Raw genomic sequence first — 25,312 nt, 5'->3', positions numbered from 1 at the left:
GAAAAACATGAACTTGAAGTGCTGAAGCTCAAGCGAGATTCCTTGGCTTCAGACACGTCTGGTGCAATTGGTCCAAGCTCCACGAGCGTTCTCCCTGCACATGTCCTGGCGACCCCACGCATCAAGCTTCCTTCATACAAGGAAAGCGAGCGAATCGAGCCGTACATAGCTCGTTTTGAGGACATGGCAGACTTATATCAACTGGATGAGGCAGCTAAGCGGCTTCAGTTTCTAAGCCTATTTGAGGGTCCTGCCCTCGATATTCTCCACAGAATTCGTGGAGACAATCTCACATATGAGATGATGAAAGCTGCACTCATTAAGGCGTATGGTCTCACAGTAGACGACGCCAAAGTTCAGTTCATGCGAGCTCGTCTCCAAGACAAGGAGACAGCTGTTCAGTTCCTTGATCGTCTCACAGCTTATTTAAATGAGTGGATGGAGAAAGATGAAACTCCTTCCACGCGTGAGGGGATAATTGACCTTATGCTGCGTACACAGCTAGAGAGGTCGTGGCCTGCTGAGCTCATAGCACAGCTTAAGATCTGCCAGGTGAAAGATGCCAGCCAAATGGCAGAGAAGGCTGACGCATTCTTTACTGCATACGGGTATCAAACTCGTAAGCAAAACACCTGGAGCAGAAAAGATACTGCCAAATCTGGGAAGCCGTCTCAGACTGAACCCCAGCAACAAGGCCATTCTCAGAATAATGGTCAAGGTCCAAAACCGCAGTGGAAGGACCAGGGGCAAAACACTCAGAAACCTGAGTGGAAGAGGTACAAGTACCCTAACCAGCAGCAGTATCAGCCACGCAACTGACCGTCGGGACAAACTTTTCCACCACCAGCTCAAAAGAGGCAGGAAGCGAATGCAGCCTTCATTCCTCAGCAGCAGCCTGGTGGTCACGTCCCTACCAGTGTGGGTACTTCCCCACAGTTCACTAGTCCCACAGTGACAGTGAACCCCCCTCCACAGATGGCCAATGTTCCATCTTATAATTCTCAAGGCACAATGTTTGCCGCATCAATTCAGCAGCCTCATGAGTGGCTAGCTGCTTCCTCCACAGGCCCCACCACAGGTGACAGTACCTTCCTTGTACAGCCAGGGTTTGTGGGAGGCATTCCTGTGAAGGTCCTGAGAGATAATGGTTCCTCAGGTTGCTCTGTTAAGCAGAGTTTAGTTCGGCCTGAGCAGTATACAGGTCGACAGATCCATGCAAGCCTTATTGATGAATCAGTGAGATTGTTCCCTGAGGCATGTATCCAGGTGGCATCTCCATTTTATACTGGTACGACACTTGCAGTTGTCATGCTAGAACCTTTATTTGAACTCATCATTGGAAATATTAATGGAGTCAAGGATAGTTGCTCCGATGACGCTACTCAGACTTCGGCTGCTGCGGTAACACGAGCCATGGCTGAGGCTCCAGACTGTGTCACCCCAGTGATCATTGAATCGCCGCAAGATCTGATGTGTAGTCAACTTGTTGTACAAGAACAACATTCTGACCCGACACTTGCTGCCGTACGGAACAAACAAAAGGGTCGAGTGATTAAGTATTCACGGGGAGGTCGAGCCAAGTTTCTTCGTACAAGGACGGCTCTACCGTGAGTCACGAACACCCGAGGGCGAGGTTCGACTGCATTGTCGTTCCCGCCAAGTACCGCCTAGCAGTGTTACAATGGGGTCATTGTTCAGCCTCAGGAGGTCACATGGGCAAAAGGAAGACCCAGGGCCGTATCCGAGCTGACTTTTTCTGGCCAGGGATGGGACGGGACATAGATAGTTTTGTCCGTTCCTGCAGTGTGTGCCAAAGTATCACCACAAATCAGGGACATGCCCTTCCTGTGCCATTTGTAACTACACCTGTAATCTCTGAGTCAGTTGAGAGACAGGGTAGTGGTGAAGTGGGTGCAGACCTGACGTCTCGCCCATTGGCCCCACAGGACACATTATGTCCAGGGCCTGTACATACATATTATGTACCGTAAGTTAAGGGGGAAGTTGAGAGGTGACTCGAGGCTATGGAAGACCCGAGTTTGCACAAGGATTCTCAGCTTCCCGGTACTAATGTATGTACCATAGGTTAAGGGGGAAGTTGAGAGGCGACTTGAGGCTATGGAAGACCCAAGTTTGCACAAGGATTCTCAGCTCTCAGTACTAATAGAAGTACTGTAAGTTAAGGGGGAAGTTCGAGAGAGAACTCCGCAGAGGCGACTTGAGGCTATGGAAGACCCAAGTTTGCATAAGGATTCTCAGCTTCCCGGTACTAATAGAAGTACTGTAGGTTAAGGGGGAAGTTGAGAGGCGACTTGAGGCTATGGAAGACCCAAGTTTGCACAAGGATTCTCAGCTCCCCGATACTAATATAAGTACTGTAGGTTAAGGGGGAAGTGAGAATTCCGCAGAGGCGACTTGAGGCTATGCAAGACCCAAGTTTGCATAAGGATTCTCAGCTTCCCAGTACTAATAGAAGTACTGTAGGTTAAGGGGGAAGTTCGAGAGAGAACTCCGCAGAGGCGACTTGAGGCTATGGAAGACCCAAGTTTGCACAAGGATTCTCAGCTTCCCGGTACTAATATAAGTATTGTACTGTAGGTTAAGGGGGAAGTTCGAGAGAGAACTCCGCAGAGGCGACTTGAGGCTATGGAAGACCCAAGTTTGCACAAGGATTCTCAGCTTCCCGGTACTAATATAAGTATTGTATTGTAGGTTAAGGGGGAAGTGAGAACTCTGCAGAGGCGACTTGAGGCTATGGAAGACCCAAGTTTGCACAAGGATTCTCAGCTCTCCGATATTAATATAAGAACTGTAGGTTAAGGCACAGGTTGAGGACCCGTGTGCGGTTCGAAGCTATGGAAGACCCAAGTTTGCACAAGGATTCTCAACTTGCCGACCATAATCGTGTGCTATAATTAATGGCGACCTCGAATGTACGTCGTAGCACTGACTGCTAGGCAGAGAGAGTAATTGTAACATGATAAAATTTTGTCTCATTGACACTTTTGATGCTCCACCTCAATTGGTTTTGCAGGTTCAGCAATGGGTGTAGCAGTTTTGCTGTGCGGACCAGCTGATCGTCTGCCGCACGCTGCCGCCTCTTCTCCTCTGCCTTCGTCGTCGCCATATTATTTACTGTGTCATTTTACACGTAGGTACAGTTACACTACAACTGTCACACCTACACCGTGTATTACATACACCATGCTACACAACAATTAGTTGTCGGTGTAAATGTAGCGACTTTTCGCTCAGTTTGACCTGAGTACAGGATTTTCACCGTCGTCACAGAGTTTTTCCCTCAAGCTTGCTTCTATTAACGTAAATACGTTTTTTCGCTCACTGGCGACTGCGACTTTCTCCTGTAGCAGGATAGCACACACACCACAGAGTGAATCTTGTGTGAATGACTTAGGATGTGTACATATATATATATATCCACAAATTTTTTCCCATAAGGAAAAAATTTAATTTTGTAGGGGCGTAATGTCACGAATCAATTCGCGACATTTCCCTTTTGTGAGAAGCCACAAACTATTAGTGGAAAACTCACTGTGTATCGCTCAGTTAACCGTTTCTCTCTCCATTTCGGAGTATACTTTTCAAAACATTCGTCACCGTTTTCAAAAGTGACCAATTTAATGCACGTCACTAAGTGCTGTACTGAGCGATACTATTGTTTTTTTATTGTTCGCCCCTGCTCATTCGACCGTTAGAAAATGCGGCCGAGTGCTCCGCTTTTCTTTCGCACGACTTGGGCAGTCGAGTGTTTGCTGTGACGGAGAGAGGTCCTGTGCTACAGAAGTGAGAGTAGAGAGAGGTCAGCTAGTACCCAGACTCCGCTTGACACAGCCCCCAGACTCCCATCCTAGATTTGGGTGATACACAGCATTCATCGACCGGTATTTCCTTTTGTATAATCCTAGTTTTAAGAGCTTAGTTAAGGTGTTTTTCCTAGGCGTAAGTATTTAGCTTTTGTGTGAGTGAGTGAGTGCATCTCACTGATTTGATTTGAATTGTAACGTTAAATTTATTTTTTGTAATCAATAAATTTAACAGTTCCTTTCTTGAGCTCAGTGTAAAGTAAAATCTTGTTTCATTTAATCCAAATTAAGCTTATTTTCCATATAGCTCCTAGCTTGCATAAACGTTTGCTTTCATAACTGGTACTTAGACCAGTCTTGTTGTATTAACTTAAAATCCGTTGTGCCAGGAGTTAATGCATCAGCAAGAACCTGATGTTATTATTATTAGTATTAGTTATTTATTGTCAGGGGTGAAGTAACTTTCTCCAGAGGCTAACAGTACAGTAATTCAGCAATTGTGAGTAATTAGTCTCTGCTGTGTACTGTTGAGAAAGTTTATAAATTCTCGTTCTTAGAGGATCTTAGCAAGTCAGTGTAAAGTAATCGTTGCTTGATGTAGCAAGACAATCATTGTCTCTGCTCTTCAATATTATTGAATATTAATATCAGTTTAAATAACATTTAACCAATTATTTCAAAATTACCGTGATATTATAAAACCCCGTGACATGGATAAAAGAGAGAATATGATAGGGTATCAGGAGAAGTTGAAAGATGAGTGGAACGCATGAAAAAAGCAGGAAAATGGCAGTGTGGAGGAGGTATGGCAGTTGTTTAAGAGTGCTGTGGTGGGGCATGCGAAAGAGGTGTGTGGTGTGAGACTAGAAAGTGGTGGTGTAAGAAAGGGAAGTGAAAGGTGGTGCGAGGGAGTAAATATTCCTGATGCTGAGAAAAAGTGTGCATATGAAGTGTGGCTGCAGATAAAGGACGAGGTGTCATATGAGAGGTATAAGTAAAAGAGGAATAGGGCAAGAAGGACTGTGTGTGATGCTAAAGTGGCAACAGATGAGAGGTGGGGTAGGCGGTTGACTGAGAATTTTCAACAGATTAAGAAAATGTTTTGGAAGGAAGTGAAAAGGGTGCAAAAGGGAGAATCTGAGAAGGAAGAATGAGTAAAAGCAGAGGATGGAAGGATGTTAACTGAAGTGGATGCAGTAAGGAAGCGATGGGCAGAGTATTTTGAAAGATTGTTAAATGTACAGGAGGAAAGGGAGGCTGATATTGTTGCAGATGGAAGAGTGCAAGGAATAAATGTGTTGGGAGAGTTGAATGATTCATTGATCATGATGGAGGAAGTGTAGGAGACAGTAAAGGAGATGAAAGCAGGGAAAGCTGCCGGTATGGATGGGTGTGCTGTCGAATGCCTGAAAGGAGGAGGGGTGACTATTGTTAAGTGGTTAGTAAGATTGTTGAATGTGTGTTTTGTGAAAGGTATGGTGCCAATTGACTGGGCAAGTGCTTGTGTGGTTCCAATGTATAAAGTTATGGATGATAAGTATGAGTGTACCAACTTTAGAGGTATAAGTCTGTTCAGTGTTGTAGGTAAGGTGTATGGTTGAATGTTAATTAAGAGAGAGAGGGTACAGAAGGAGTAACTGGTGATGAGCAGTATGGCTTTAGGAGAGGAAGGGGATGCGTGGATCAGATGTTTGTTGTGAGACCGTGTGTGAAAAGTATGTAACAAAAGGTAAGGATGTGTTTGGGGCGTTCGTGGATTTAGAGAAAGCATATGATAAAATTAGGGAGGCTTTGTGGACTGTTTTGAGATTGTATGGACTTCATGGCAGGTTGCTAAGAGGCATGAAAAGTTTTTATTTAAACGGTAGAGCATGTGCAGAAGTGCAAAATGCTGTGAGTGATTGGTTTCCCGTGAGAGTGGGGCTGTGGCAGGGAAGTGTGATGTCGCCCTTGTTGTTTAATATTTATATGGATGGTGTTGTACAGGAGGTGAATGCGAGAGTGCTAGGTGGAGGTTTGAGTCTGGTGAATGTTGATGGTAGAGAGTGGAATCTGAATCAGCTGCTTTTTGCGGTTGATACTGCACTGGTAGCTGATTTGGAGGAGAGATTGAGATAGTTGGTAGAGGAGTCTGAAAGGGTGTGTGAAAGGATGAAGTTGAGAGTAAAGGAGAAAAAGTAAAGTGATGAAGTGTATGAGGTTGGTAGATGGTAGGAGGATGAATATAATTGTGAATGGGGAGTTGCTTGAGTAGGCAGAGTGTTTTAAGTATTTAGGTTCACATGTTGCTGTGGATGAAAAAATAGATGTCCAAGTGAAGTTTAGAATGAATGAAGTAGGAAAGGTGCTGGGAGGAATGAAAAAAAGTGTTCAGATGTCCTTCGCTTAGAATGGATGTAAAGAGAAGGCTGTATGAGAGTGTAGTGGTACGGACTTCGTTATATGTGGCTGAAACATGGAAAATGGGTGCAGCAGAAAGGAAAAGTTTGAATGTAATGGAGATGAGGTGACTGAGGAGTATGTGTGGAATGACGCGTATGGATCAAGTGAGAAATGATGAAGTGCAAAGGATAACTGGAGTTATGCGAGAGATGGCTGATCGAGTTGAGCAGAGAGTGTTGCAATGGTTTGGGCATGTGGAGAGAATAGACAATGCGCGGTTGGTGAAAAAGATAACTGGATCGGATATGAGAGGTGTCAGGCTGAAAGGAAGACCACGAGTAAGATGGATGGACATTGTGAAGAGTGTTGGATGCAAGAGGAATGTCTATTGAACAAGGAGGAGTGGCTGCAGGTGATAGGAATGATTGAAGAGAAACTGTGAATGAATAAATGATGACACGGCCATGAAGGGATATTCTCCCACATTTGGTCTGATCAGCTGATCAGGTCAGGTGGGGGTAAGGGATGAGTCCGTTATGATGTGGCAGGGGTAAACCAGCTATGCTGTCGGGCTCTGCTAATAATGTCGCCGATTGCATTACTCAGTTGACCCACGTGAAGTGTGGTGAGGTGAAGATCTGTCCCTTCTTCCCTTGGGGGTAAGATACGAATAAATGTGTGTGTGTCTAGATGAGTAACTTGGGAGTGTGTCGTCCTGTCTCGGCTATCTCCCCTTCTTTGGGAGAAGTTGCCTAGGTATAATGATTGCGTGTTCACATTCTCAGGTGAGTTATTCATGTCCTTTTATTTTCAACACAATTCGCATCAAGATCATCCAAGTGGATAGTGTTGATGTAATGTGCAAAATAAATTACCATGGGAGGGGTATTACTAAGTATTCTAAGTCATTTAGGACCGTATTACTGAAATGAGATAAAGAAGATTTGGAGAAGCTCTGACAGTGTAACGGTAACCTCTGAAGCATGTGGTGAAAACACAGCATGTCTGACGTTTCTAAGTCACTGCTGATTGCTTTCTGTAGTACTGAATGTACGATGATCCATTCTAACAAATGCGGGTGTTCCATAAATAACCAGATATTCGGGATGTGCTTGCACCTTTGTGTTTTCAGTAAAATAGCTAGGCGAACAGATTACGATCCTGTGCAGCCCCCTTCCTCCTCCCTAAGCTGCGTCAGGCGTCGTGGTGCGTGACGGTGGTAGTGGTGGGTGACGACCCAGCCTTCCTCTCCATCTTCGCTGACTCCTCACTCAAGGGCCGCCTCCTGGTGTGGGAAACAAGGCTCATCATCATCACCCGCCTGTCATTGCAAGAAATCATACCACTGATTTCCACCAAGTACACCTTCTCAAACATGAATGTACATTTCATCGCCCCACTTAGGTTCGGGTGAGCATTAAACAAGTCAGTAGTGGATAAATTAATTGATCACCTAGGAAAAAAATAAACTTTTGTGCCTTTCCTGGATGTAAACTTTCAAAGTTCATCAATAATGATTCTGTCGGGATGAATCAAAATCATGTTAAGATAAATCATCTAGCAGCAAACATATTGATGTTCAAATGAAGTAGACCAGTATCATTTTTAAATGGATTTGCACTGCAAGTTGAACAGGCCTTTGTGAGAGTAAAAACAATTTTTCCACTGTAAGGTTAAGATCAAGCGGAGCATGTTTAAAATGATTTTGCCCTACTTAGCCTATGTATTACAGCCTCGGTCTGGAAATGATCAAAAGTTTGTTTTAACAGGTTTACATAGATGATGTACAGTATTTTTATATTCAGTTATTGCTGTCATAAGATTACTTTATTTGGAGAGGCTCTGCAATAAGGAGGAGTTGGATATAACCTTCAGTTACCACTTTATTACTAGAAGCATATCCAAAGTTGAATAACATTTTCTGTTGATGGTAAGAATAAAATGAAAAGTACGTCACCGGTCCAAAGGAAATAAAGTAGGTGTCACTGCTACTGCTACTGACGTAATATTTGCTTTGGTGTCCGTTTGCTTTTGGGGTTTTTAGCAACAAGTATATCATAGTTATTAATTACAGTACTATATATTTCAGTCTGGGTGTATTTGTGTACCTGCCTTATACCCCACTTGGAACCCAGTTCATACGAGTGGCTTCTTGGAGCAGCCAACAAGGTCTAAAGTATTCCTCCAGTCTTCCTTTGTCTCCAGAGAAGTATGACAAGTGAGTACAGCGTTTAGCAGTTAATAGTATTACAAATAGTATAATCATTTGCGGTTTCAAATAATGTATTACGTTCCCAAAATGCTGTCTTTCACTGCACCCCAAAGATGTCAACAATCCACCCACCTGTTTTCCCCCAGGAAGCTGTTTCTGTACTGACCCAAGTTCCCCATTGATCTGTTTCCCATCTTGCACCTATTTTCTCCCATCAACCTATTTACCACTTAGACCTACTTAACCCCATGGATCAGTCTCTTATGAACCTATTTCTACTCATGGTGATTACCCATATGGACGAATTTATCCCCATGGACTACTTTTCCTTTGTCGTCCTCGTTTTCCCAGGGCTTAGTTCTCTCCATGGACCCTTTTATTTTTCCACCATAGACCTTGTTTCCATCACCTTTTTTCCAACATGGCCCTATTTCCCACATAAACTTATTTGCCCACTTGGACCCATTTTCTTTATTAATCTATCTTTCACTCTTGGATCTATCATATTCCCAGGGGAAGAACAAAATATACGGATGTTCCTATTTCTCCAATGCAGTTATTTTCGCCAGTAGTCTGTTTTTATCTTTTCATCCTGCCTTCCTACTTGGGCCCATTTCACCAGTGTTATAATATTTTCCAGTGTACCCCCTATTATCCCAAATGAACTTTTTCCTTCATGGACCTATTCACCTCATGAACCTATTTCCCAAGGTCTCCACTAAAATTCCACCCACTCTCGCCCTTACCTCCAGAGAGAGAAAGAGAGAGAGAGAGAGAGAGAGAGAGAGAGAGAGAGGGGGGGGAGGGGCACTGCCATTCTACTGTAAAGATAACTTGAGATTTAAAACTGTATATTGAGAACTCCGAATCAAGAAGCTCCATTCTGCGTACCGGTACATTGTTTATTTAATGATTGTTTTCCTAACACTTTCTGTGGTTATTGTGGAAAAAAAAATGTACGAATCATAATCATAGACACTGCTGTTATTGCTCGGAAATTAAATTGGTCATTATATGTGAAAAGTATAGAATCAATACATGAAATTCGTTTTCTATCTGTCTATCTATTGCCAGGCGCCATAATCTCGTAAGGCACGGCCACGGACAACTTGCCGCCGTGTCGCTCTGTACACCGCCATTTTGCTGTTCTCCCCCCCAGCTCACACCCCGCTCTTTCACATACCTCTCCCCTTCATCCCGCCATCTCACCCAAAAATATTACTCAGAGTGCAATATCTGAACCCTACATTTGGGCGAAGGACCGAACGATTGACATTGCCCCACGACCACCGACCAATTGCTCTTCAAATAAAAGTTATTTCAGAACTGCCAGAACCTCAGCCCTTCATCCTATCAACTTTGGTCTAAGTTAGATAAACGTAAGCTGACCTTTACTTTTGTGCCATTCCCTGCAGCTTTGATATTTGACTGACTGTTCACATAATCAAAGTTCTTAATCCTTGGCTTGTCCTGAACACTTCTACAAACTTTGGTCTAAATCTGTTAACAACTGTTTACGCTTCAATTCGATCTGACCATGATCTCTGGCCTAATGTTCCCAGGCACAAAAGGTTAGTGTTATGGTTGATGCTGAACCCTTGCACAGAGGCTGGTCCAAATCATGTTAAAATAGTTTTAGTAATCTGGTTAACAGAGACGCATTAGAGTATAATTGGATTTTTCACCTTGGTCTTTGACCTTGACCATTAACTAATTATTTTCAAAATCGAATCCATTTGTTCTAGCCTAATCCTCAACCCTTCCACCAAGTTTGGGCTAAATAAGATGAAAATTATGTAAGCTGACTGTCATTTCATCCTGACCTTCAGCTGATTGCTTTCAACAACAGGTCAGGCCCCTTGCGGACCCTCAACCCCGCCACAGAGATTGACTAAAATCTTACAGAAAACAGTTTGTGTTATTACACACACACACACACACACACACACACACACACACACACACACACACACACACACACACACACACACTCGCGTGCACGCGTTGACCAAAAAAATAGCCTCCACCTTGCCTCTCCAGTGCGGAGATGATGAATGATACGTCATGAAACAGTTATCAGTGTCTTTCGCAATATGATCACTGATATTGTTTTTTTCGTTTATTTAATCTGTCTGTCTGTCTGTCTGTCTGTCTGTCTGTCTGTCTCTCTCTCTCTCTCTCTCTCTCTCTCTCTCTCTCTCTCTCTCTCCCATTTCTATATAAAACAGGGACTTATCTCCAAATTTTTCAGCAGTGGCTGTTGGTATAGGTGCCCATTCGATAGCCACGATTCATATTGATCATGATAAGTTTGTTGAACATGTTCCTTTACATTGTAAAGCAGTTCACAGCCATAGTATAAAATGGATGAGAGGATGTTACGCGAAATGACGATTTCTTCTTTTCCAGTAAAGTTTTTTTTTTCCCCTTGAAGGGTCTTGGTACAACGGCTCTGTTCAAAATATAGTTATTTATTTCTACTCGTAGTTTTCCAATGGTTTATATTTAACATGAGTCATAAATAATGTTCAAAATCACTAACCCTTCACAAAGGTGGTCTCATGTTTTTCGTTGCTCCAGAGGACTTGATCAGTTACAGAGGCTTTTCGAACTTTACAAATTAGATATAGCCATCATGAATCCTATCATCTTAATGTAACTCCCACAGTGTAAGTTAGGGCACGTGGTTTTAAAAGAATCATATTTGGATCGTTCTTCATATAAATAACATACAGTATGTGGTTTCCAGCCTCTATGGAGTTAGAGTTCCCGTCGCCGCCACCACATACAAGCCTCTGTGGGTGGAGAGGAAGGAGGTGACTGAGGATGGCCGTGTTGTTACTCATCGCACAGGAATGGATTACTTCCTTCTGCAGACAGTCGCCAAAGCCATGAACTTCACCTTCGAGGTCATCCCCATCAAATTCTGGTCCGAGGTGCGAAGAATGATTACTAAGGGCACTGATTATTTTTATATCAATTTTCTAACACATTCATTGTGATTTATTTTGCACATTACGGCTTATTATTGTCGAGTATGTTATGCGTTCTTTATCGGCATATATTACATTCAGAATTTTCAAGAGAATATTAAATGCTCTATATAAACATATAGGCCAAAAAATTGGGAGTCTTCATAATTGACGAGAATAGTTGTTTAAGTGATACTTGTTGTTTGTGCGTGTGATACCGGCTATATGAAAGAAATAAAACATAATAATTGATGTGTCCAATATCAACTGCTTTTTCCTCAGGCACTGGACCTAACGTCACAGCGGAAAGTGTTTATGACGCCCGTATATCATGCAGTACTTCACCAACGCCTGGAATTCTTCGAGTACACAACTGGCTATACATATGCCTTTCTCTCCTTCTGCATGGCCAAACCCCAACTGGTCACCAACTGGTTGAGTTTGTATTACCCTCTGGACGATAGTGTGTGGATCACTATCTTGGTTGTTCTCGTGTTGGTGCCAAGCGTCCTGATATCGGTAAGTGTAATGCCTCAGCAGTTTTTTGCCACATGTGTGTAATACATTCATATATATATATATATATATATATATATATATATATATATATATATATATATACAAAAATCATTAAAGACCAAGGCGTAGCCATTGTTCACTATTTTTCTGTTGATCTTTTCGAGTTTTCTTACACATTGTTTTACACTATGATTCAGGTTGTAGATAATATGTCCAAGATCCATGTCGTAACTATATTTTATTAATTATTTATTTTCATTTTTCCTAGGACGTTTCGTGTATCCTTACACATCATCAGCGACTGTAATATAGATACTTTTATTAGTCGTTGTTGTACATTTCAGTATATATATTGTATAGGTTTATGTTGTATATGTCATGTTTTATAGTGTATTGTATCTATGTTACAGTCGCTGATGATGTGTAAGGATACACGAAACGTCCTAGGAAAAATGAAAATAAATAATTAATAAAATATAGTTACGACATGAATCTTGGACATATTATCTACAACCTGAATCATAGTGTAAAACAATGTGTAAGAAAACTCGAAAAGATCAACAGAAAAATAGTGAACAATGGCTACTTAAGTGAGGATTGGTTAATTAAGCAATAACGAAAAGTAATTATTAATCATAAGCCAAGAGGTACATTTACATTTGTTACAGGGAAGAGCATTAGAGTCTGATTTTCAGTATTACCACAACGGTTATGAGTTAGATAGCTCGGTGTATCTTATAAAACGATTGGAAAATTGGCATCCAGGAAGTGGTAAGTGTAGATATGCAGCCCATCCTTATGGCACGTAGGAGGACAACAGGCCTTTTGGGAATAGGCTTTCTATCTCCAAAGTAATAATAAAAAGAAAAAAAAAAAATCGAGAATTTACTAACGGCATACGTGATTAATTGATAAGTGTTACCATGCGCGTTAAACCCATCCAAGCCAATTTCATAATAGAATTACTGAGGAACACCATTTTATGCCGGTCAGAGACTTTTACACACGTGGTAACAGAATACATCACAAATGAAGTACAAAATGACAGTGCGGAAGAAGAAGTAGAAGGGGAAGGAGAGGGAGAAGGAGAAGAAGACGAAGAAGAAGAAGAAGAAGGCTTAGGGCTGATTTCTCTTGGGTTCACTGTCGTCAATAATCCACCAATATCTTTTTAGCTAGGTACTAATGCGCCACCACAATCACAAACTGTAATAGCAAATACATTTTGTAGGGAGTAGACTGTAGCACCAGTCGAGCAAGGAGGTACTCACATGATGGATGGAAATCTTCCATTTCATCAGCCCTCGGGACTAGCTACTGACCATCCCCCTTTGTTGAGCTTTTTCAGTAACTCAGTAACACAGGGAGTAGGCCAGCACACTCCAGGGAGTACGCCAGCACATTCTTCAATACAGGTTCCTTCCTGGCACGTCATTCTGGATTGTAAGGCGTAAACTATGTAGGAAAGCTGACTCTTATGATAATGCCAGAATGTTTTTATAACTTTAGATGCAACAGTTGGCGCCCACTGGCAACGACAGAAACACAAGTATGTCTGGCGGAAACGTGGTGCAAACGGTGGTGGCCACTTTGCTAGCTCAGAGTGTCCTGCAGAAACTACCAAGAAACACATCAGCTCGGTCCCTGGTGGCGGTGTGGTTGGTGGCGGCCTTCGTGCTTGGGGCTGCATACAGAGGTTCACTGATCGCCTCCCTCACCCTGCCGAAGTACCCACCGCGACCCGAAACCATCGCAGAGTTAGTGGACACAGCAGACAGGTTAGCTGCATACTTAACCGCATCACTAGGAGGACGTTGTATTTATTCGTGTAATCTGGAAGCGATTTTTATTTATATTAAAAGACCTATTCGGAATGAATGGGTGATATCCTTCAATACCACGACACACCAGGCGATTTCATTTTAGTGATTTTATTTCACTCTTACTCTCACCACCACCGGCACTACTACTTCTGCTGCTAGTACTACTACTGCTACTACTACTACTACTACTACTACTCAAACTAGTAGTAGAAGCAGCAGCAGCAGCAGCAGCAGCAGCAGCAGTAGTAGTAGTAGTAGTAGTAGCAGCTGTCGTAGTAGTAGTAGTAGTAGTTATCATCATTTCATTCCGTATTACAGTATACATATACAGATTACATAATATTACGTAATCCAAAAATTCTTGTGGCCATTGTACAGTAAAGAACATAGTTGACGATAGCATATCTTACCGAAAGATGGTTTCCGTTAGTCACTTAAAAGAAATATACCTAATATACACACATATACATATACATACATATACATAAACACTCACATGCACATACTGTATATAAAACAACAAATCTCTACTGCTCTCTTCGGGCAATGAAAACTACAATTAATGATAAATAAAGATTACAAATTAGGCTTTAAAACACAGGAATAAAGAAAAAATAATAAAAATATGTAACCTACAATACTAGGACAAAAAATATAAAGATAAGAAAAAAGTCATTAGAAATATCTGCAAATATAAAAGCCGATCAACTACACAACTAAATAAAAAGTTATGCAAGGGTGTACTAAGAAATAAGAAAATATGACACTTGGTTAAAATCTAATAAAATAATAATAAAAGGCCACATATGTTTACAGTCATATATATATATATATATATATATATATATATATATATATATCTATCTATATATATATATGGGGGGAAAATCGTGATAGAATTAAGCTAATAGCCATAAATCATGCAAGGATTGCATCTGTCCTCTTGCCTTTGTGTCCTGTCAATCCGAGATCTCAGAATATCCAGCTCTCCATGAATAATATACACATTATATGCATATTTAAAGTGTTTAAAAAGGTGTTGATAAAAAAAAAAAATCCTCCTTCATAAGTGGGATATTAATCCTAAAGATAGGGTTTAGCAGCCCTAACACTCTCTTACAGTATCTGGCTTGGACTAGTGCAGTGTGATGCCTGAGCAGCAGTTGATTACGCAGAGCTGCCGTGATGTGACTGCTGGCTAGGATCGGTACGTCACATATGCGCTTCAATGCTTTGCTAAAACCAATCTCAAAAGCTTTTTTTTTTTTTTTTTTTTTTTTGTTAAAAGAGGAATCGTGGTTCCATAATGAAAGTCCGTAGTCTGGTAAATGAAATAAAAATGTGTCCCTGACAACGGCTTTCAAATCCCTAAAAACACTATTAAACGAGCCATAAATCTTATTTGAGTCTAAAAATAATATAATTTAAGCAGACATTATGTCCAAGATAATTAAAAACCTTTACTACTTGCAGTGTATCACCATTCAGTTCAATGCTCTCAGTTGTCTCATCCACTTTGTTACTAAAACTAACACACTTAGATTTGTCCTGTTAACTATAAGCAAGTGTTCAGCTATACAGGTACAAAGTTTACTATATAAAGTGTCCATTCCTGCATGTGTTTCAGCTAGTAGTACCAAGTCATCTGCACAAGCTAATATATTGCATCTGAGTTCTCAATAGCAGCATCCAACACCAATGTCTGTTATGTCATTAATAATGCTGCCTATATGAAAATTAAGTAAGAAAGGTGACAGAACTCCTCCTTGTCTCATACTTTTCTCGATAAATCAGTAATTACTAAAAGAATCTCGCAATCTAATATTAGCCTACTGGTTCCTTAGGTAATGCAGAATCAGTAGTACTACATCAAATGGTAGAGAACATTTTAGCAACTTCTTACCTAAAATAAAGTGGTCTACCCTATCTAAAGCTTTACTTAAATCAATGATAGGAGGTTAGTGAGGGATGTTAAAGTTATAGGAAGTGAGGAGTGTGTGCAGCAGCACAAACTATTGATTTGTGATATGGTACTTAAAGAACAAGTGATGAAAAAGAGGACTTATGTACCTAGGAGGAAAATATGGAAGCTGAAAAACCAAGTAGTAAGGGATGCCTTCTATAGCGAATTGAGGAGAGTGGTGGCTGAACAGGGAGCTGTAGACAGAGGCGTTAATGAACAGTACAGAGCCCTCAAGAACAATTTCTTGAGAGTTACTGATGTAACATGCGGCTGGACAAGAGGACCACCAAGACATAAAGTAACTTGGTGGTGGGATGAGGGTGTAGAAGTTGCAATTAAGGAGAAAAGAAGGCTTTTCCGGGAATGGAAGAAGGGTGGTAGCAAATTGGAATATTTGGCTGCCAAGCGTAGGGCTAGGAGAGAGGTATACAGGGCAAAGTCTGAGTCACAGAGATAATTACTTGATAACCTAAATCATGGGGAAAGGAAAAATATATTTAGGGTGGCAGGTCAGCTGAAGACGGATAATCGGGATATCATAGGTGAGCAGTGTGTGAAGAATGATGAAGGAAGGGTAGTGGTGAACAGTGAGGATATTAAAGATGCATGGAGAGAGCATTATAACCGGTTGTTGAATGAGGAGTTTGACTGGGACAGGGAAGGTTTGGAGCCAGCAGATCCAGTGTCTGGCCCTTGGCCTTTGATTGATACTGCTACTGTGAGTGAGGCAATAGGCAGGATGAGGGTGGGGAAGGCAGCAGGTGTGTCTGGGCTGACTGCCGAAATGTTGAAGGCCTCAGGCGATATAGGGGTGAGTTTAGTCACTGACCTGATAAATAGGATTATTTATGAGTGTGTTGTCCCAGATGATTGGCTGAAGAGTGTAATTGTAAATGTGTATAAAGGGAAGGGTGATGCCCTGGAAAGAGGAAATTATAAAGGTACAAAGCTTTTAGATCAGATAATGATGGTAATGGAGAGAGTTTTAGAAGGTATGATTAGAGAAAGAGTGAATATTGATGAGATGCAGTTTGTGTTTATGCCAGGTAGGGGGACCACTGATGCCATATTCATTGTTCGACAGCTTCAGGAAAAATATATTGGTAGGAGAAGGGATCTTTATTTTGTTTTTGTTGATTTGGAAAAGGCCTTTGACAGAGTCCCTAGAGAGGTGGTGAAGTGGGCAATGAGAAAGCTTGGCTTGGAGGAGTGGCTGGTTAGGGTGGTTATGGCCATGTATGTGGGTGCTCACACCCAGGTGAGAGTGAATGGAGATTTGAGTGATGAGTTTTCCGTGAATGTTGGTGTGCATCAGGGGTCAGTCTTGAGTCCCATGTTGTTTATCATGGTACTTGAAGCTCTTTCACGTGACTTTAGAAACGGACTCCCGTGGGAGTTGTTGTATGCTGATGATTTGGTGTTGATTGCAGAGAATGAAAGGGAGGCGGAGGAAAGGTTTAGGAAGTGGAGAGATGGTATGGGGCAAAAGGGTTTAAGGGTAAATGCAGATAAAACAAAAGTGATGATATCTAGGGTTGGTGGCGGTACTGTCAAAGACGAGGGAGAGTGGCCATGTGCAGTTTGCCACAAGGGCGTGGGAAGTAATTCCATCTTGTGCGGTGTGTGTGATAAATGGGTGCATAAGAGATGTAGTGGTATCAGAGGTAGACTGTGAGATAATGCTGATTTTATGTGTACGGCGTGCCGGGGTGAGCAGGTGGAGATCGTCAGACGTGAAAGGATTGAACTTGCTGGTGAATCTCTTGAGTGTGTGGAAGAGTTTTGTTATTTGGGAGACATGTTGTGTGCTGGAGGTGGGGCTGGAGCTAGCTCTGTGGCTAGGGTGAGAAGTGGTTGGAAGAAGTTCGGGGAGCTCTTGCCTCTCCTGACGTTGAGAGGGCTCTCCCTACGTGCTAAGGGGTCTTTGTATGCAGCATGTGTTAGGAGTGTAATGCTGTATGGCGGTGAGACCTGGGCAGTGAAGGAGGAAAACATTCGCCGGCTCAGACGTACAGAAATGACAATGATTAGGTGGATGTGCAGTGCGTCCCTGCGTCCAAGGCCTGGAGGGGCTGGGTTTACAATGGAAGAGTTGAGAGGTAGGATGGGACTGGAGTGTATTGGTGTTGTGATGAGGAGAGGTAGATTGAGGTGGTTTGGACATGTGGAGAGGATGGGGGATGATAATTGGGTGAGGAAGGTGAGAAGTGTTAATATTGGGGGTGGGGTTATGAGGGGTAGATCGAGAAAGACATGGGACGAGGTCATTAAGTGTGACCTCAGGGTTAAGGGACTGAACAGGGAGGCTGCAATGGATCGTGCAGCGTGGAGAGCCGCCATTAGGTGACCAAGGCCGACACATGCAAGCATGTTGGAGCCTTTAAAAACGAAACGAAAACGAAACGAATGAATGTGGCTAGGCCTGATCTCTTGTACCTAGAGTATTGTTTCATAATTTCTTATAAAGTGAAACAAGCATCAGTGGTTGATAAGCCAGATTTAAAACCAAACTGTCTAAAATTTAAAATGAGCTTCTCGGATAAGATATCTAAAATAAATAATTCAAAAATCTTTAAAAGGCATGATGACTGCATTACTGGACGATAATTAAATGAACCTGTCACATTCTTTTTAGTATTTTTAATACAGAGGTGATGGTATCCCTCAGTAATTTCCCAGGGATGTAACAATGAACAAAACACGTGTTATCAAAACGGGCAAGATAACATAAAAAATACTCTGAGGCATTCCTTAATTGTGAATTAACCTGGTGAAGACCTTGTCCAGCGTTGAGACGGTGTATTAGCTTTCTCAGAGTTATGCTGGAGATTGTCAAACACATCTTTCTATCGTGAGGCCAGGCTTTTCCTATCTCGTTACAAATATCCACCTCCGCATCCAGAACACTAGGAGGCTGATTACGTAAGAATTTCTCATAAAATACTTGATTTACTTCAAAGTCACCATTGTGACCATCGACAACATTTGAGAGTTTAAGACATTTTTATTTCTTATTTTCACCCCAAAAGTGATTTTTATTTTTGTTATAGATTTTATCCACAATAGACCGACAGATTTCTCTATGTTCATTCTTTTTACATTCATTGAGGACTCGCTTAACCTCCTCTCTGGAACTTAGTATCTCTTCATGCAGAGCTGTACCTCTTAAGTTGCCATGACTTAACTAGTTAAGATATTTTATTCTGGCAACACTATGTTTGTCCTTAACACGACGGTTCCACCCTGGGATTGCATTAAATTTGTTTTTCTTAATGCATCGTCTCATATATTTTTGGCTAGTGGTCTGGATGCTATTCGTGATTATTTCATACAATTCATCAATCATTTTAAGATATCCTGGGTCACGGCAGCCTGTCCTACAGCAGTCATGTATGGGTAGAGAGTAATAACCAAGTAGATAGGCATCAACTGACTGATTAATATCCCTTTTTTTCATGATCTTTAAGTTTATCCCATCTTACAGATAAATGTGCTTTATTACTGGAGTATGTGTGAGGATGGATTGCCGACAAATCTCCAGTCAAACTAATTGTGGCTTCCAATGGTATGTGATCAGAGCCAATAATACTTTGCCGTATGCCCATATTCTCTATCTTTATACACTTATGCTCATTGCCCAAAACATGATCAAGCCATTTAGACTCGGAGTTGCCTTATCCCACGAACGTGTAATTATTACTATCAAGGTTGCCCACGTCAAAGTATCTTAAAGAAATTTCTGTTCATAAAATCAGAAAGATTTCGCCAAGTCCTACCATAAAAAGGGTCAGCATTACACTCGCCATTTTAAAAAAACACAGTCATAATGCAAAGTATCAAGGAAATGATCCAGTCTGGAGAGTGATTCAAGATAGTTATTTAAAGCTGTAACTTCCCATACATCACTGTTCAAGTAAACACTGATAAAAACAATGGTAAAGCCAAAAATATTAAACTAAAAATCATAAAAATAGTAGTAGTAGTAGTAGTAATCTCAGGCTCAGATGAACGTGAAGTCTGTGGACTGCAGGTTGAGGCTGCTCCTACTACTCATCATACTTTACTTTTTGGGGAGAGTGAATTGAGGGACATTAGTATTACAAGGCAGTGGAGCTGCTGCTTTATATCGGTGCCACCACATGGATCTCCCCCGCCAGTTTCAATATTGTTCTCTTGAACAGAACGAACTGATGAAAGCTACACTTTTATTAAAAAATAAAAATAAAAGTAAACTTTTCAGTTGAAACTCATAAGAATATAGGTACCAACATAAAATACGTCATTGGACTGAAAGAGTTTGTTGTGTAGCTTACAGAGGCTCGCTCGTGTCAGTAAGATGGCATTTTTCTCTATATAATTATGCATGATACCTCAGTGGACCTCTGTGCACAACAGGGCAAACATTTCGAACTGGAGGGGTTAGTGTTTTTGTACCTGTTTAGTACGAGTGGTTCTTCTGTTGTTAAAAATATCACCCAAGCAGTGCAAGAAAACAAAAATCTTGACGTTCTTGGCCCTAAAGAGTGAACTGGAAATGGCGCCTTTGTTTAATGATTGCCCTGCAGTTGGTGTGTTGGGGTCCTTTATTCTCCCCTCCCGCCTCAAAAAAAAATATATATATATATATATATATATATATATATATATATATATATATATATATATATATATATATATATTCTCTGGTCATAATACCGAGAGGATTATTATCTAAGATAACACCAGACGACTAGCATTAGTTCAGAAAAATCCTAGCAGTCAGGTGGAAAAGTGGTGCCGCAAAAAATGGCTAACACAGTGCCTTGTTCAATCCGCCATTGCTGGAACTAGTGAACCCTTTCACTCCGTGGCCACTTTTTTCTATAATTCTTGACACCAGATGATTTTATTCACCTTTAAAGAAAGCTCGGTACTTCAGAGATAAATGAAGGATGTATGGAACCCTTTTATTTTGAAAAATCTTAAATGATTCAATTTTAACTCTCTAATGGTACCAAAAGTAAGACTAATAATACGTCTTTGAAATGAAAGGATTAAGAAGGCTGTAAACACGGCATACGTAAGGCATGTTGTTGCATTTGATACAGATCCAAGGAAGCAACCAGAGGTAAATTATTAACCTTTTCATTCAAGTACACCATCCGAGTGAAGAGGTAAACCCACTTAGCCTGGAGATTTTTTTTTTTTTCCTTTTTTGCTTAAGCTATGGTTTTAGCAGTGAAGGTGTTTTCTGTTATCTGAACCCCCCGAAACCGGGTACTTCGTAACATCATTTTTTTTATTCTTGCTGCTCCTAGATTATTTTATTCAGCCTAGACCCTTCGAACTGGTGGTGACTTTAATAAATCTCTTCAGTACATGTCTTTCATAAACAATATATAATCATATGGTCAAGGCAAAAACAAACTAAAAAAATAAATCAGTCGGATTTTAGGTTTTAATGAATCTCCCCAAAATTGGATTTTTTTTTTTCAATTTAATAATTAAGAATCAAAACATCCAGCTGCAGGAAAGACAGAACTGAAAATTGCACCAGCCAGATTCAAGTGCCTTACCACCTCAGTCCGATGACGTTATCTGTATTTTTTTCCATGCTATCTCCAGACGATTTTATTCAACTGAAGACTTTTTGAACTAGTGATGTTAGAGATAGCCTCCATTAACATGTCCACTACAACAGATCTGTCCCAAGTTCAGCAAAATCATCAGGAAGTAACATGGATTAAATGGAAATTATGTCATAGGAAAGAAGGGATTAATAATGCTATACTCCTTGAACCCTACTGTCAACAAAATCCCATAATATATAAAACTTTTAAACATGAACGCGAAAAAAAAAAAACTCAGGGAGCAGCAAAGACAAAGGAAAAAGAACGTGACCTAGAATCTGGTTAACAAATCTGCCCCCTCTTCAAAAAAAAAAAAAAAAAAAAATCGTAATATCAAGAACAATGAGAACAGAATGTCACTTGGATTCTAGTGGGTAATGAATCTACATAAAATCATCCGGTTGCAGGGAAGACAGTGTGAAAAGTAAGTACTTCACCCAGAGTCTAATGCATAATATAACTGGATCTTTAAAAAATGGTATTAACAAAAAAAAAAAAAAAAAAAAAACACACCCAATATCCTGTGGGTGATAAGTCTCAAGAAAGACATCAGTTTGCAGCAAAGTCGATGATAAAAATATCACCCGTGTTTTATCGGTTAATAAATCTCACTATATATATCAGGTCTGATCCTTTTCAATGTTTTCATTAACACAAAGAGTAGGTCAGCATACATTCATAAACCTTTACCTTCAGCTGTAACACAACATTATATGGACAATAGATATCACACCTATTTCCATCCCTCTTATTTCTATGAATGGAGGACACCTGTAATCTAGTTATGGATAATTGTTTTTATCTGATTTGTTTTTCCTTTATCTGTTCATCTTCTAAAAGAATGAAAGAAAGGTAGCAGCAAAGTCAATGGGAAAATAATGTCCCCCTTATTTTCAGTGGTTAATAAATTTGAACAGAGACTTCTTGTATCATCAGGAAAGACTAAACAAAGATGTACGTCATCTGGATTCTAATATTAAACACATCTTAAAAAAGACATCTGGTATCAACAAAGACAAAGGGAAACAAAAGTCACCTGGCCTCCAGTGACTAATACGTCTGACTAAACTATATTTGGTAGTAGCAAAGGCAACTGGAGAGGAACCACACACACAAAAAAAAGTGGTTAATAAATCTAAATAAAAAGGTTCATTAGAAGCAAAGAAAAAGGAAAAGAACGGCACTTTTATCCCAGTGGTAAAAGTATCTGAATAAAAACTTCAGAAAGCAGCAAAGTCCATGGAAACAGAATGTCACCTATATTTCAGTGGTCAATAGCCTAAATCTGAATAAAAGCATGTGGTAGTGGCAATGATAAAGGGAAATGATGTTACCCATAATTCAGTGGTTATTAAATCTGAATAAATTTGCTGGTAATAGCAAAAATAAAGAGAAAAATACGTCACTCGGCTTCAAGTGCCTAATTGCTTGGTATAATTGTCTCTAGACGTCGGGTATCAGCAAAAACAAAGGGGAAATAATGTAACACAGATTTAACTAGCAATTAAATGTGAATAAAAACATCTGATAATAACTAAGACAAAAGGAAAGCAATGTACCCAGTAATTCAGTGGTTATTATGCATACTGTATATCTGAAAAAAAAAAAAAAAGCAACAAGTAGAAAACTTAGCGGCAAACACAGGGGAAAATAACGTCACCCGAAATCTAGTGGTTCTGAAGCTTGAGTAAAAGAACCTTGTAGCAGCAAAGACGAAATGAAAAGAATGTCACCTGGATTCAAGAGGTAAATAATAATAAAAATATGTGGTGCCAGGCAAAACAAACCTCGCCAGACAGCAGTTAATTTACTATCAACCGTTTTCAAGTAACTCAAGGTCAACGGTCGTGGTGCCAAATGAAAGCCCATATGGGGCTTCCTATCTGTTGATAATAGTAAATATCTCTATCATCAACCAGTTTCAAGTTGTAACCACCTGAATTACCATGACCTTGAGTTTGGCCTTTCAGTGTCACTTAAGGTCGGTCTTGGTATCAATTAAAAGCCAATATTGGACATCCTATAAGTTGATAATTGTAAATATCTACCTGCATCCAGTTTCGATTATAGCTCCCTGAATATCCACGACCTTAAGTTTGACCTTTCAAGGCCACTCAAGGTCAAAAGTCTTTGTGCCAAATGAAAGTCCTTATGGGAGTTCCTGTATGCTGATAATAGTAAAGATATCTTCAACTCGTCTCAAGTTATGGTCCTCTGACAATCCATGACCTTGATTTTGACCTTTCAGGGCCACTCAATTACCTCCACATTTTAAACACACTATTTTGGGACCAGTGCCCACATATCCTGAAAGTTACCTGTAATTTCATTCTTCCGTTTTTCCGTAATGTTTCTAACAAACAAACAAACAAACAAATTTGACCAAAACAATACCACGCTGGACTTGGTTCTGGAGGGGTAATGATAATAATAATAACAATAACTAGTTACTTATTTACTTATTGTGTAGCTACAATAAGGAAGCTTCGCCATAACTATTTATGGTATAAAAGATATGAAATATTGGCATCGTAAACTAAGTCTGTGATCTTTAAAAGTAGTTCAAGGTCATTCATATTTGAAATATGTACTTAGATTAACCTAAGGAAGTTTTTTGTGAAATACCAACAAGATCTGAAGACCAAGGTGTGGAAAAACGCATGGGTACATTTTACACTTGTCTCAATAACTGGCTAACAGTATGATTAACTGTAACCGTGTTCCCTTCAGATAATAAGAGGGAATACAGCTATATTTCTGTAAAGTTACAGCTCTACAGCTTTTGTAATTTTCTCTGAAATGTGTGACAAAGCAAACACTGAGCAAATTTGAATTCGGTACTTTCCATTAGGCTAAATGACACAATACTTAGCCAAAATTCTCAGCATACTTTTTTTTATCAAAATATTTTCAACCAAGCAGCTGTATCCCAGGTAGTTCCTGAGACATTTCATTTTCAAATATGAACTTTTTTCACCAACAATTAGTATATGACCTTCAAAAATAGGTCAAGGGCATTTATATTTGGCACAAGTACTTGGGTTACCGTAGGGTACCGTCCTGTATAATATCATCAAGGTCTAAGAAAAAAAAGTGCAAAGACGGATAATGGTACTTACTAAAATAAGCCTCGCCATTTGTGTTGTGAATCTTCATAATAATAATGGAGTTCTTTAACCCCTAGGATGACGGCCATGGCTTGGGGTTCCGATTTCATTACATATTTCCGCAAGTCTGGCTCACCACTTTTTGAACGTCTGGCTGACCTTATGGTGGTTGGGGTTGAGGACCTCGAGGGACTGCAGCTGGCCATTAGATATAAGTAAGAATGCTGTGTGTGTGTGTGTGTGTGTGTGTGTGTGTGTGTGTGTGTGTGTGTGTGTGTTAAACAGCAACCGTGACAAATCAAAATGAGACGGAGAGAAAAACTCGTCCCACTTTCAAGGTAGTTGGGAGCAATCTGAGTGACGTGTAGGGAAGGGTTGCACTTGATGACTCTACCTCCAAATGTCATTCCCTTACGGAGACAGTCCCTCATATCCCATACCATCTGGTGCAGGGTCCCTATCAAAGGACATCACTGCAGGTGGGGTTCGTGTGTGGTATGTCACTGCAATATTTCAAAAATGTTCTTGATTATATAAAAGCTCTTCTACAGACTCTATGAGAAAACTGATAAATGGTTAAAATGCAGTTTTTTATAATAATTCTAATCAGACAAACTACTAAAGTAATATTTATAGAGCTATGAAGAAAAGTTCGCTGACAATCTTCTACTAGCATGGTGTCTTGTATTGCATGTTTCTCGTTCCTCCCTGAACGATAGACAGTATTCTTGCTTTTCATGCACTTTTGTTGTATGTTTCACATTGCTATTACATGAAATAGTTTATATAACACCTTCTATTGCCACAGCTGGCAGAGCAGTATCAGCGAACTTTTACTCAGGGCTCTCCATGTTATAACTGTGCGGGTAAAGGTCCTAAGGAGTTTGTTATATCACCCAGA

At 40.4% G+C, this 25,312-nt stretch overlaps 1 protein-coding gene across 1 annotated transcript in view; it reads left to right on the top strand.

The window, feature by feature from the left end:
- LOC145397108 (uncharacterized) overlaps window positions 1-25,312 on the top strand; it is a 54,859-nt gene that overhangs the window by 27,054 nt on the left and 2,493 nt on the right. Inside the window, exons 4-9 of the mRNA XM_080270310.1 lie at window positions 4,787-4,812; window positions 8,296-8,424; window positions 11,168-11,354; window positions 11,673-11,947; window positions 13,460-13,687; window positions 24,489-24,626. Coding sequence (XP_080126436.1) covers window positions 4,787-4,812; window positions 8,296-8,424; window positions 11,168-11,354; window positions 11,673-11,947; window positions 13,460-13,687; window positions 24,489-24,626 — 983 coding nt within the window. The remainder of the gene's footprint in view (window positions 1-4,786; window positions 4,813-8,295; window positions 8,425-11,167; window positions 11,355-11,672; window positions 11,948-13,459; window positions 13,688-24,488; window positions 24,627-25,312) is intronic.

The sequence above is a fragment of the Coenobita brevimanus genome, chromosome 40, assembly GCF_032717465.1.
Source record: "Coenobita brevimanus isolate Jiangsu-jjx chromosome 40, ASM3271746v2, whole genome shotgun sequence".
Lineage (NCBI taxonomy): Eukaryota > Metazoa > Arthropoda > Malacostraca > Decapoda > Coenobitidae > Coenobita > Coenobita brevimanus.
This window is presented reverse-complemented; position numbering and strand designations above follow the sequence as displayed.